Source organism: Mixophyes fleayi, chromosome 3 (genome assembly GCF_038048845.1).
Source record: "Mixophyes fleayi isolate aMixFle1 chromosome 3, aMixFle1.hap1, whole genome shotgun sequence".
Taxonomy (NCBI): Eukaryota; Metazoa; Chordata; class Amphibia; order Anura; family Limnodynastidae; genus Mixophyes; species Mixophyes fleayi.
In genome coordinates this window covers 256,615,521-256,629,471 of record NC_134404.1, presented here as the reverse complement: position 1 = coordinate 256,629,471, position 13,951 = coordinate 256,615,521, and the positions used below count along the sequence as shown (strand labels likewise).

The following is a 13,951-nucleotide window of genomic DNA, read 5'->3' as shown; positions in this document are numbered from 1 at the left end:
ATACCAAATGACCCGCTATTAAACCCTAGGAAGTCTAATGTCCACTTAAAAAAATCCGTGAACTGGTATTTCGTTAGGGGCTCCCGATGCCGATGTACCAACTATACATCTGCACCCTGAGGCCTAATACGGGCATATTCAGTAACAATTTTCACCGGGCAAGCCAAACTATTCCTCTTGGGAGACCAAGTGACTCATCGCCCCTTGAACAGTGGATCAATCTTGGACTTGCGCACTTTGCAGATCACTGAGGAAGCTTCAATAATAACGTGCTTGGCTTATATACCCATGGATGGAGCCAACTTGTAAGAGACTGTCAATTTTCTTACAAGGAAGGCATCAGAAAAACAACATAGTGGACTTTGCTCTAAACAACAAATATTCAAAAGTCATGCGCATCCCCCCTCAACCGCCACCAGCTTGTCCCCCAACGTTGCAGGGCTGATGGGCCTCCTCTGGTCAGGCTGGACCAGTCACCGCCTTGACCAAACCCTCAAGGCATTCTGATAAGAGAGCTCCGAAACACATGCACCTGCACATGGAGCAAAGCATCTGTTATTTGCTTTGGAGGGTGGTCTTATCTGCCTTGCAGGCAGCTGCTGCATGGGAGGCCTTTTTTTGTTGCCTCTTGCAGAACCCACTGGGGTTCTCCCTGGTAGCCCGGTGGGCCAGTACGACCTTGGCTTAGAGGTCTGTGAAATGGATATCCGCTGTGGCGTCTAATGGGGAGTTGAGAGGAAAAGACTTGGTGCATCCACTGACAGCGATGGTAACAAGACCTATTGATAGTAAAGTGTATAATCTGCCCATTCAATCAGCCAATTCTATAACCGGCAGCATTAGTATAATGGAATGAGAAATAAATTGTCAAGCCGCTTTTAAAACTTATTTAAGTGGTGCCACTCTAATGACTAGGGTTACAATAATTTAGGATGGAAGATAAATGAATATGGTAAAGGTTATATGCGATATATGTTTTTGAGGTGGAGCAACATTATTTTCCACGGCATTGAATGCGGGGAGTGAAAAACAATGCAGAATTAAATATGACCCAAAAGGATGGAGTTTTTTACACAGATGGAGATTTCAGTCATGGGGAGTTTTATTTGGAGGGTGAGTATGCAAGAAGTTCTCTTGGACATATTCAGTTTAAGGTAGAGGGATAACATCATCCCTCTACTCGACCAGTTGTTCGAGTAAAAGAACCAAAGTGAACTTGTCACCACTCATACAATGGAGGAAGTAATATTGTGGACTAAACTAATAGTCATGATAATGTAGCATAGTTAATGACTAGGAACTGGCACTTTATTTATTAGTCAGACCGTGCCTTAGTGATGTCACTGATTCCTATAAAATTGATAGACTGTGTCAACCCTTAAAATGTATTTAAAAGTGACATTAAAAAGGGAGTAATGTTGCTGTGATTTACCTTATAAAAGATTACTAGAAACTTTTGTGATTGACAGGATTTAAATGCATTGGATGAAAATGGAAAGTGGTGGGAAAGGAAAGAGAGAGCAAAGTATGGGGAATATTATGGACAGTGACATATCTGGTGGGTGTCTGCACTGTTGGGCTGAGAAGGGATTTTGAAGTGCTAATGAGACATTAGGATTAGTAACCAAAGAGGTGAGTTAGGATTGCTTTACCTAAGACTGGAGGATGGGTGTACGAGAAAAAGAATATATAAAGTAAAAATATGCAGTGGAGCCCCTTGATGAGCCATATACTCGTAACAAGTTTCCATTTTTTGGGCAGCACGGTGGCTAAGTGGTTAGCACTTCTGCCCTACAGCACTGGGTCATGAGTTCAATCCCCGACTATGGCCTTATCTGTGAGGAGTTTGTATGTTCTCCCCGTGTTTGCGTGGGTTTCCTCCGGGTGCTCCGGTTTCCTCCCACACTCCAAAAACATACTGGTAGGTTAATTGGCTGCTAACAAATTGACCCTAGTCTGTGTGTGTGTATGTCTGTGTGTGTATGTCTGTGTGTGTGTGTATGTTAGGGAATTTAGACTGTAAGCCCCAATGGTGAGTTCTCTGTACAGTGCTGCAGAATTAGTGGTGCTATATAAATAAATGGTAATAATAATAATCTGTGGAGTGCACTAGTGGTAATTGGAGGGTTGGCAGTGTCTACTAGAGCAGTTGTGGTTATAGTGAACTGTTGCTAGTTTAGGACATCAGGGAAGAGGAATTGTTTGATTAATGATGTATGCCAATAGATTTTTATTGCTGTTTTCAAATGGAAGGGAGGGAGTTAAGTGACTGCCACATCTGTGGAGAGAGCAAGATGTCAGGCAGATCTGTTGAATAATGGATCAGCCCACTTGGCATTCCCTCTCACCAGAAATTGCTAAATAGCTTATGTTAAAAATGCATTTAACAAAAATGTTGCACTTACCTTGTTTGGAAATTATATGATTTGGGTTCCACAAGTATAAATGTATCCTTATTGTTGTTTAAGCATGTCTGGTAAATGCAGTAAGTGTATGAAGGTACTACCATTTTTGGAAGCAAATAGAGGCAGGAAATCACATGTTTGTTTGGTTTTTTTGAATAAAATTTTATTGAGATTTTTTAGAATTACAGGAAGCATGGGGGGTACAGAAATAAAATGTGGTTAAGGGGTAAAAAGGAGCGGGTGCAAAAACATTTAACATGACATTACAGTGTCTTTTATAAGGTGAGCATAGAATGTGAATGAGGGTGAACTAGAAAATTCAATCTCATCTGGCATTAGAATGTAACATAATGGTAACACAGGGAAGGGGAGAAGTGGATAACGGGGTTGTTAGTTTAGGAAGATGAAGAAATGGAGGGGAAGCAAAAGTGAAGTTGGAAGGGGTAGATGCAACAAGAGGGAGGGGTAGAGCTCTCAAAACTAGTCAGAAGAAGAAGTTACACAAGCAGTGTTTCCTATTCAAAATATTTTGTCCAGAAGAGCCATGTAGATAGAAATTGGTTTGGACGGTCATTGAGTAGGCTAGTAATATGTTCTAATTTATGGATTTGCCAAACATTTTTAATTAGGGTTGTAACAGAGGTCCGATCCAGGTTCTTCCAGTTCCGTGATATTAAGAATCTAGCAGCAGTAAGTATGTGAGACGGGAGCTTCCAGATCAGTTTAGGGATTCCAGGAGGCAGGTGAGGGAGGAGAAAAAATGAGAGATGAAGGAGGAAGTTGAAGCTTATAGGAGTTCTCTTTGATCCAGGTGCAGATGGAGGATTTTGCAATGGCTTCTCGGATGGCCACCCAGTCCTCAATTTCTAGCATCTCTTTCATTTCCACCTCCTGGCAGAGATCTGAGGTTCTTTGGAAGATTGTGGTTCATTAAGAGTGAATAGAAGGTGGAAATAAGTTCTTTGGAGGAGGACCTGAGTAGACTTTAGAGGGGTGGGGGTAATTGAAGTCCACGGGTCAGTTTGGGTGTTATGGAGGGAACGTATTTGAAGTTATTGATTAAAAGAGGTGGTTGGTAAATGAAAGCGAGAGTGAAGTTCAGACAAGTCTGGGAAGAAGCCCATTGGAACGATATCGGGGAGGGATTTAAAGTTATGTCTTGTCCATGCAGAAAAAGCCCTAGGATTGAGACCCGGAGGGAAAGAAGGGTTATGACATAAGGGAGGTCATCCATTTAGGGTTGCCTATTAAATTGAAGGTACAGGTGCAATATCTCCAAATAGTAAGGGAGAAAAGAACAGTGGGTGGGGGAAGCTGATGGGAGGGCAGATTCCCATGGTCAAACCAGTATAGAGCGTAGGGGGAAGACATATCTTGTAAATCTGCTTCCACATCTACCCACATTCTGGAACCAGGATTAGCGTGGGCCAGAACAATTTGAGTAAGACAAGCGACAAAGTAATATTTAAGGAGGCAAGGAAGGCCAAGACCACCGTGCTGGGAGTGTCTGAACAAGAATTTCTGGCAGACCCTAGGGCATCTACCTGTCCAAATAAAGTGAGAGATACGAGACTGCATATCTCTAAGGTAGGAGGAAGGGACACATACTGGGAAGGTTGGAAATAGATAGAGCAGCCTGGGGAGCAGATTCATCTTAACTGCAGCTACTCTGCTCACCCAAGATATAAAGTGGGAATTCCAGGAAGTCAGGTCTCGCTTTAAGGATGCAAATAATTGGGGGATGATTGTCTATAATTAGAGTGTCATAATGCTCGGTCAGGTATATTTCTAAGTATTTAGTTTATTGAGACTGCCATTTAAAATTAAAGTTAGCTTGAAGTCTTTTCTGAACCACAGGTGGGCAGTTAAGGGCTAGGGCTTCAGTTTTATCAAAATGAATCTTAAAATTAGGTAAGAGACCATAGTCCCGGAGTTTGGTCATAAGGGAGGGGAGGGACAGATGAGGGTTCATAAGGGTGAGGAGAACATCATCTGCATAGAGTTAAAGCTTAGTTGTTAAGAAACCAGTGGGGACACCTGTGATATTTGAATTTCTGCGAATTTTGGCTGCAATTGGCTCAGTCATTAAGGCAAAAAGAAGTGGGGACAGAGGGCGCCCCTGACGTGTGCCATTTCGAAATGGGAAGGGGGGAAGAAGCACAGCCATTAGCAAGGACTGAGGCAGTCGGTTTAAAATAAATAGAGGCAATGCCATTGAGGAAGGGGCTGTGTATACCTGTGGAGCGAAGAAACTGTCGCATAAAGGGCCACAAGACTCTCAAAATCCTTCTCGGCATCAAGGGCCACCACCAGAGCAGGGATCTTACATGTGTTAGCCTAGTGTATTATGTCGACAGCCCCCCTAGTGTTATCTGTCGCTTGGCGTTTGGGTATGAAGCCCACTTGGATGGACCAGCGATGGAATACGAGCTAGTCTGTTGGCCATAATTTTGGCAAACAATTTGAGATCCACATTTAAGAGGGAGATGGGCTTGTAGCTGGCACATAAGGTGGGATCCCTATCCCTCTTTAGGATTCACCACTATGTTTGCTTTGGTGGTAGCCCCATCAAATGTTTTGCCTTGAAGGATTGAGTTAAATAAATCAATAAGCATAGGGGAGATAGCAAGTAACAATTTCTTGTAATATATGGTCATAAAGACATCTGAGGCTGAGGCATTTCTAAGGGTCTACTGTCTGTTTGAGTTTTTCCGTGGAAATCTCTGCATTATGGGAGTCAGAGAGAGTTGGGAGATGGTATTGTGCGATAGTGCTTAGTATAATGTGTGTGGGGAGGGGGCACAGACTTAGAAATGTTGGGCACTGATTATAGTATGCTGGTTATTTGGACTGTGTAACATGTAATTTCTGGTAGTTGTGTGATGTGATGTTCATTGTTTAAGTTTAGGTTTTTACAATGTGTGCTGTGCAATACGTGAATTGATATTAATAGAAGTAACTACAAGTATCCACTATTTTGCATAATACCCACATCCTAAATAAATATTTGCATACATTTGCTTACATTCTTTTTGTTTCCCATTTAAATCCTAACCACTTAATGTAAATTTAAATTAAGCTTTATGATATAAAAATATTTAATATCTATGTTGGGTTGGTATGCTTAATGTTCCTTAAGATATCAGAAAAACTTTTTTTCCTTGTAAAAAGGTATAAGTATATTACTGATTACCTGTATTTTTGCCATTGCATAGGCCATTCCATATCTATTGTCAATGACTTGGATGAGTAAGCCTTTTTTACACCACTGTGGTCTTCAATATTGAGAGCATTTCAGTATATAGCCATTGTTTTCTTTTATAGTTACAAAAAATGTACGGCTCTTACATGAGAGAGCTTCATGTTAATATAATTGTTCTCATTTGTGTGTTAAATACACCTTAGTAGGTCAAAGTCAATCTATATGTCAGAGATAAGTGAAACTCCCATCGGTGATTAGTGATTTTAGGCCAGTAATTTGATTTTCACTGGATTGTTTCACACATCTTTTATCAATAGTTTAAAAAGATGTTTTTGAGGTGTAAAGGAAAAGGTTTTTTTTACCAAGCATTTTGTAAACGTTACTTTTTACAAGTATTAGTTGTTTTTAATTGTATAAAAACAATTTCGAGAGACAATATTATTCTAAATTATAACTTTCCTAATAAACCCTAATAAACATTTAGACTCATCTTTATTAAAAACAAAGATCAAGCTGACCAACAATATGAACATATTTAGATTATTATTATCATTATTATTATTATTTTATTTTTATCTGTTTTCATGGAAAAGTCCATAATATCCTTTCAGAGTTAGTGTTTCAGATATGTTATTGAAACAGTGTACCTATTAGAATTATAATGAGATGGGTTAGAATGTGCATAAGAGCCCACCAAAATAAATTCATGCATTAATACCTTATCACAGAAAGTATTTAAAGTCACAATGAGACTTAATTCTTTACTCTTTGTTGAATTTATTGTTAGAAATTTGCTATGAGAATATACATACTCTCTGTTATTAGAAGATTCTTTATTCCTCAAATACATTATTCATCTTTCCTTGTCTTGTTCACTTTCCAGTTGGTCTTTCTGGCAGAACAAGCTGTACAAGCTTATATTGTAGTGAGAAACAGAAGACTTAAATCTTCATTAGAACAAAGAGAAGGGGAGTGTTAATCGATGCTTAGTGGACAAATCAATGTTTTACTACTGTTTTGTTTTTTTTACTAAATATTCTACAAATGTAAGTGACTTAAATATAGGGAAATGCTATTTTCTTGTGAATGTTTCAATGTTGGTATATTGGATTTCAGATGTAGTGGTTCAGTGGTGCACACAAGGAGATTTGCTGGCTGTTGCAGGGATGGAGAAACAGAATATTTTACCTGAGCTTGCCAGTGGTCAGTCTCTGAAAAGCGCCCTCATCAAGTTCTATAATGTCCGTGGAGAACATATCTACACTCTGGAGACCCCAGTGCAGGTATGAAAAAGTATAGAGCAAAATCTAATTTAAAAAACAAAACTACTCTTGGCGTTTCCTAATTGCTTTTATTTTAAAAGCCTTGGTTTACTGCAATCTCTATCATGACAAATTTACTGATCTTTATAATATGCATGATAACCTGAAAATGGTGCTGTGTAGTTTGTCAGTATTGAGAAATATGACATTTCCAGGAACAAAAAACAAATCCAGGGACAAATATTTAAAATCAGTTACTGTCGCAACTATGATGGCAATGTTAGTTACAAATCAAAAAGTAGTATGTAGGTTTTGCAAGTATGTGCTGTATATTTGTATATTTGCTTGTATTTGTATGTTGATGTTGTAGATTTAACTGTAATTGTTTTTTTGGTTAACATTCTGCAAATTCATTTTTTATCTGGGTGTTTGTTTTACAGGTTTACAGTTTGTTTAACAGTTTATCGTCATTCCATTGACACTACACTTTTCTTGAAATTGTCTCACTGCCACTATATCATTATGTTGCTGACAATATTTCAAAACAGTATGTTAGTTTGGCCAGTGGACAGGCTTGATTTATTATTGTCAGATGTAACCAGTCAAAAGATAGAGCCACATACTGCTCATCAAGTTTCCACTGCAAATAATATTATAATCCTATCAATCAGAATTTAAACGGAAGTTCCTTTATTTGAAAAAGCTACCAAGAATATTCTTAAATGGTCACAGTAGGTACGACTTTCAGTTGCCAGGAACCGAAGATATTTCAGGTAGAGCTGTGTTCAGTACAGGAGGATCAGAAAATCTAGTTGCATGTCCAATGAGGTTGTGCACACCCCCACTAAAGTAGGGGAAATAAAAATTCTGAGACCATTTGGTGAAAATTTTAAAGAGTCTAGTGTGCTCCTGTAAGGAATGACCAGTGCATCTTTAGGAATATAAAAACACCTAACTCCTGAAGACCAGCTAATTTCTTTCCAAATGAGAGTGTGAATATATACTATTCTGTATTAGAGCATTTTTTCAGACGTAAATCATAGAACAAATGCCTGTACAGCACATTCCTTTGATCATATCAGCATTTCCAAGCAGTGCATCTCTTGCCAATTAACATCCCTCACATAGAAGCTTAATGTAATATATTAATATAATATATTAATATGAAAAAAGAAAAAAAAAAGAAAATTGCTTAACGAGACTTATGCTTGCAAACACATTTAATATGTGAGGGACTGTTAGCAATATACTTCTTTTGAGTCTTAATGACTCTTCTTCTTATTTTAGCTCCTATGTGGAGCAAATGACTTTTGAGTAGAACTTCAATTGGGTTCAATTGACAGCATGACTCTTTACTTCCTTTCTTGTCTTCCCCACTGTCAGGGCTTCCATCTCAGTGGTCTTCCTTTGAACAACAACGTTACTGAGCTCCCTGAGGGTTTCAATGCCTTCTACAGAGCTTCATCCAACTTCCTTAACGTGTGTCCTGTCAACCCCTACTTCCTATATTTCAGCTAGATATCGATCCATTGCTGCCCTGTCATATCTAGCAAGATGTTGTTTGATATTACTTCGGACACTAGACATTGATGATCCAACGGAGGTACCGATTTACAAATACCAGCAGTTGGCTGATAATCTGCTTTGTGACCTAGCAAGTTTCACAGCTGAAGAGGAGGACTGATTTAACATTCCTGTTAAGTTTTTTGTTAATATTTCAGTCTCTCCAGACAGGATACGATTGTACAAAAACACCAATTACTTTGCGGATGCAGTTTTTTACATCCTAATCAGCCCTGCTTCCTTCTGTGACAATGCTTCCTAGATAAATAAAGGAATTCACTTGCTCAATGTCACCTCCATTGATGCTGAGCTTGCTTGCAATATTAGCGTTGACACTCATCTTCTTTGTTATGCAGGAGTATAGCTTTAACCCAGCCCACTCAACTGCCAATCTAGTTTCTCCTCCATATTTCAACATCATTGTTAGAGAGGGAAAATCTGTCATCAGCAAAATCTAGCTATTCTGTTCTATCAATTAATCCTCATTTTACACCTCTATTCCTACCTTCCACAGCTTTCTTCATAATTCTGCCCAGTACTAGTAAAAAAACAGGATTGGAGAAAGAACACAACCCTGGCACATACTCCTGCACTCACGGTAAAAGCTTCAGCTTTACTTACCCTCGTGGAGAACCTGGAATTCATAGCCATTATACTTCCCTGATGATATTAATTTTGCAGGGTATGCCATATTCTTTCAGGGCGTGCTATATGACTCTTCTGTTGTTCTTTCTCACAGTCAATGAATTTTGGGTCGATGGTGTTTTTGACACTCGCTGTTTTGAACCAGGATTACTCAGAGTGTGTTGATGAAGTAAATGCTTCTAATGTGTTCGAAACACGTACTGCTCTTTCCAAAGCAGAGCCATGACAGTCTTTGTGCCTAGTAAAGTGCTGGCAAAGTTCTCTTAAATGGCATCAGAGAGGAGAGTACTCCCTCTCCAGTTGTTGCAGATTGATGCGTTCCCTTTCTTGGCCAGCTTAATAATGGTGCCATTTTTATATTCCCTGGAAATCTTTTCCCCTACCGAGACCTTCTCAAGCAAGAGCTGCAGCAGCGTAGTTGATGATCCAATGCCTACCTTCATGATTTCAGGAGGGATGTTGTCAGTTGAGGGTGCATTTAATTTCTCAAATGTCTTAAGGACAGTTGTAATTACGATTTCTGCTTTAGATGAAACATACAGACTTATACTTGGATCATCTTCCACGTTGTTAGCTTGATCCTCCTCTCCTCTCATGGACCTGTGTCAGTTTATAGCTATGACAAAATGTTCATTTCATCTACACATCTATTCTTCCTGAGCTGTAAGTAGCTTCATTACTTTCTTATGGGTGTGATTATACTGAATCCTTCTTTGGTCAGTATTTTAGCGGGGTTAGGTACCTTTTAATAATAATTAAATTAATTAACATACAGACTAATCCCGACAAGGGATACCCCGACATGAATACACCAAAAGTGTAATTCCTGACAAAGTGCTAAAAGTGACAGCTTGAAATACACCTGAAAAACTTCTGACGAATGAAGATCACGGCAGGCTGCGCTATTGTCCGTTTGAAGGACCACATTATGATTCTTGTTGTTAACCTGGTCGTTTAAGGAGGCGCCGCCTGTACAATGTTCTTTACAAAGTCTAATACAAAACCAAATTCGGCCTATTATAGCAGGGCGCGGGCCAGGAAGATACGATTAGCCCCACCCACTTCACCAATGAAGCCCAAAAATTCGGGAGTCTCATGGACATTTTGGGAGAGTAGGCAATTATGGGATAAGGACATATACAGATATACACAGGATAAGATTACATACAGAAATCTGCATTTATAGTGCAGTAGAAAAGACTTGGTACTATGTAGTTAATCAACTGCAAAACAGGGAGGTTGTATGGTAACAAAGCATTGAAGGACAATTCATTTTTAAAAAAAACATGCTTGTCAATGTAAAGTGAAGACACCAGGTAACACAAAAATAAGTGTTGGGCATGTTACTTAAAAATATGTTCCTCAGAGTAATATATCTTAAATATACATAAAATAGCAAAATGAATGAGGCAAAAACTTTCACTGATGCAGTGATTTGGATTATCATTATGAAAAGTCGGATATAAACAATTCAACATTTAAATTTATATTACAGGGATATCATTCCACCAAAATATATTATGTATGTTTCTCTTATACAGCTAAGTTTCCACTTACCACCTTACTATCAAACTAACTGGTGAATAACTTGGTTTATCCTGCAGCGTCCAATCACTTCCATTTGCTGGGGCCACAGAGATTCGCGCCTCTTTCTGGCCTCAGGTCCAGCTCTCTATGTTGTCCGTGTGGAACACAGAGTTGCTAGTTTGCAGCTTCTCTGCCAGCAAGCAATTGCCAGCTCTCTCCGCGATGACAAAGACATCAGCAAACTGACCCTGCCTCCTCGGCTCTGCTCTTACCTCACCACAGCCTTTATAACTACCATCAAGGTAACCACAAACGCGTATGACTTGCTGAATGAGTGACATTCGTTATAAAATACCTTTTAACAAATCAATTACATTATTTAGTATTAAATATTTTTTTATTGCAGTGCACTATTAAGAAAGTGGGTTTTTTCATGCCTTTTAGGTTTAAATGTTTCTATAATTCTTAATTCTGTAATTGAAAGAATGTTATCTAATGGTCAGAAGTGCAGCAACAAGAAATATGCATGCAGCCATTGGTATACAGAGCCTTCTGAATATTACCTGGCACATAAGCTGACTATAGCACCAAAAAATACAGCTGCCCATTAAGTGTTGCGATATATTGAATAAGCAGAGGACTAGAGTGCCATGCATTTCACACTTGGGTGAAAACAGCAAAAGTGTATCTAGCTTTTATTAAGCTATTTATACAATGCAGTGATGGTAGATGAGGCAGTTTTTGTGGGCTCAACCAGTATTCAGGAGATCATTTCAAATATTGAATATACTGAATATTCATTCAGCCAACAAAATGACCACCTCCACTAAGCAGCATAAAATATCTTAACACTTTATAAAACGGGTCAAGATATAGTGATGCAATACTGGTTTGATCATAGAATAGGCAGAATAATATTCATGTTTATTGTTTGTCCTAATACAAACCATTTTTAAATTGTGTGTATGACTGTTTATGTCCCATCTAGCCTCCTATACCTGACCCCAATAACATGCGAGATTTTGTCAGTTACCCGACATCAGGGAATGAGAGGTTGCACTGCACTATGAAGAGAACAGAAGATGACCCAGAGGTTGGGGGTCCATGCTACACTCTTTACTTGGAGTACCTGGGTGGTCTAGTGCCTGTACTCAAAGGTCGTAGAATTAGCAAGTTACGTCCTGAGTTTGTTATTATGGACCCCAAAACAGATGGAAAAACAGGTATTTATTTTGTTTTATTTATTCTTCTATTTATGTGTTGTGTAAATTAAAAAGTTTTGTTTATTTCTATGAAGATATGGGAGAGCCAAGTAGATGAGCCACTACATATAGCAATAGAAGATGACTTGTTACAGTGAAGATAAGCCTCCTAAATCGGAACTGTAAGGGACATGGCCTAGAGAAAACGGGGCATGCATTCCACTGTGGTATAACAAAATACACATATATATCACGAACAACCTTCTGTCTGCTAGATCTGGGGGGATACTTCTCCCTTCTTAACTTTCTCAACCCTTCTGCTGCCCTCAATACCGTTGACCACTCCCTCCTTTTGCAGACTTTCCAATCTATAGACCTCTGTAACACTGTCTTCTCCTGGTATTCCTCTTACCTTACTAGTCACTTCTTTTTGTTGTCTACACTTGACTCCTCCTCCCTAATTTAAACTATTGTCTTTCTACAGGTAATTGACCAAGCAAAGCAGAAATACAACATGTGCTTGTCTTAACATTTACAATCTATTTAAACTAGGCAAGTTGTCTGTGGTCATAATTTAAAGTGTGCTTTGGATTTTATTAAAGTGTACCTGCCTCAGATTGTGTCATACAATGCTAACATCTGTTCCAGCTATCGACACATTCTATGTTCATGTCTTATTTAGCAAAAAAAAAAGAAAATGTGTCCAAGTAAGGGCCTAATATTGTTTTGCGCACTGTATGTGTGAACAGACCTAGTAATAATTGCATAATAATTGCATTTTGACATATGAATATGCCAAAGGTAAATATTTATGGGTTTACATGATGTGAACAGTATTATATATCATATATACTATAGACTGCACACTAGCAAGGCTGAAACCTTTTCTTTTTTTTTCTTCCATGCAGAACAACAACGAATGAAACATACCTCCCAAAATTTTCCACCCGTGGGACAAAGCTGTCCTGATCGGGATGGCAGGACAGAGCCCTAATTTTGGGACTGTCTTGCCTAAATCGGGATGGTTGGTAGGTGTGCTGCACAGATAACAAACTCACTTTTGAAGTGTAATATCTGTTCATTGTATGCCTTTTATGTAGCAAGCCATACAGCCTGCAGCATTTTAGTGAACTTCACTGGGTTTCTGTTATATATTTTGAAAGTGTCAGCCAGCCAGTTGCCAGCATTACAAAATAGGTACCACTCTGTTGAATCCACTTAGTCAGTTCACCTGTGAGTGTTAGTTTAACAGTTTATGAGCTCATCAGCCAGAGAGAAATAGAACACACTACAAGTTCTGACTGTCCAAAATATTCTCTGCTTTACTATAAACAAATTCACATACTTATAGCACTAGTAATTCAGAATCTCACACTTCAGCAAACTGTCCTATCTTTATCTTAACCACTTATTGTGTATGTTTTCTTTACACAAACCTTGCTACCTTCTCCCAGAAATTCTCCCAAGGAGGGTTAGTGGTTTATCTCCTGTCTGCTATATTCAAGGCAGTTGGCGCAGCTCCTTGCAAACAGCAAACCGATATTGACTAACTTCTACAAACTAGCTGTCTTTAAACTGTAAAAGGACAAAATAGCTGTCAGGTAACAAGATGGCGTCAGCTCAGCAGAGTTACATTTCTCATTTTCCATCTTTTTATTCATTATTTGACCTAATACTATCTATCAGAGATCACATTCTTGCTGTTGCTTTTAATGGGTACTTATACACATAAACCCTTCTAACAGGACATATACATAGAGATGTCTAAAACTGGATACATAGAACAACCCATCCCCCACCAAATAGCAAGCCCATGATCCCTTTCCTAGCTGGTATTAATAAATGATCAATGCGTCAACAGTCGTCTTGCACCAGCTTCATGTCCTTCTCTCTGTTGGTTTCAATAGTTTCTCACAGATGGTAAATCTAGATGGTCCTTCTGATAGTTGCAGTATCTGGAATTCGCTAGTTTGTTCTGATGTCAGATCATCACTTATATCTGCGATCATAAGAGCCTCTGGAGATTCTATTGTCATCACTTGTTTCTTAAAAGAACAACATTTATGTTTCTGTAACTTTTTTATCAGCCAAATTACAATTTTTACTACTACGTAGAACAATTATGAGATAATTAAGCATTTTTCA

The 13,951-nt window shown here is 38.7% G+C and overlaps 1 protein-coding gene across 7 annotated transcripts in view; it reads left to right on the top strand.

The window, feature by feature from the left end:
• TULP4 (TUB like protein 4) overlaps nucleotides 1–13,951 on the top strand; it is a 248,047-nt gene that overhangs the window by 209,191 nt on the left and 24,905 nt on the right. For all 7 annotated transcript variants that reach the window (XM_075203474.1, XM_075203477.1, XM_075203476.1 and 4 more), the window contains 3 exons: nucleotides 6,724–6,890; nucleotides 10,682–10,906; nucleotides 11,593–11,827. In XM_075203474.1, the coding sequence (XP_075059575.1) occupies nucleotides 6,724–6,890; nucleotides 10,682–10,906; nucleotides 11,593–11,827 (627 nt within the window). The remainder of the gene's footprint in view (nucleotides 1–6,723; nucleotides 6,891–10,681; nucleotides 10,907–11,592; nucleotides 11,828–13,951) is intronic.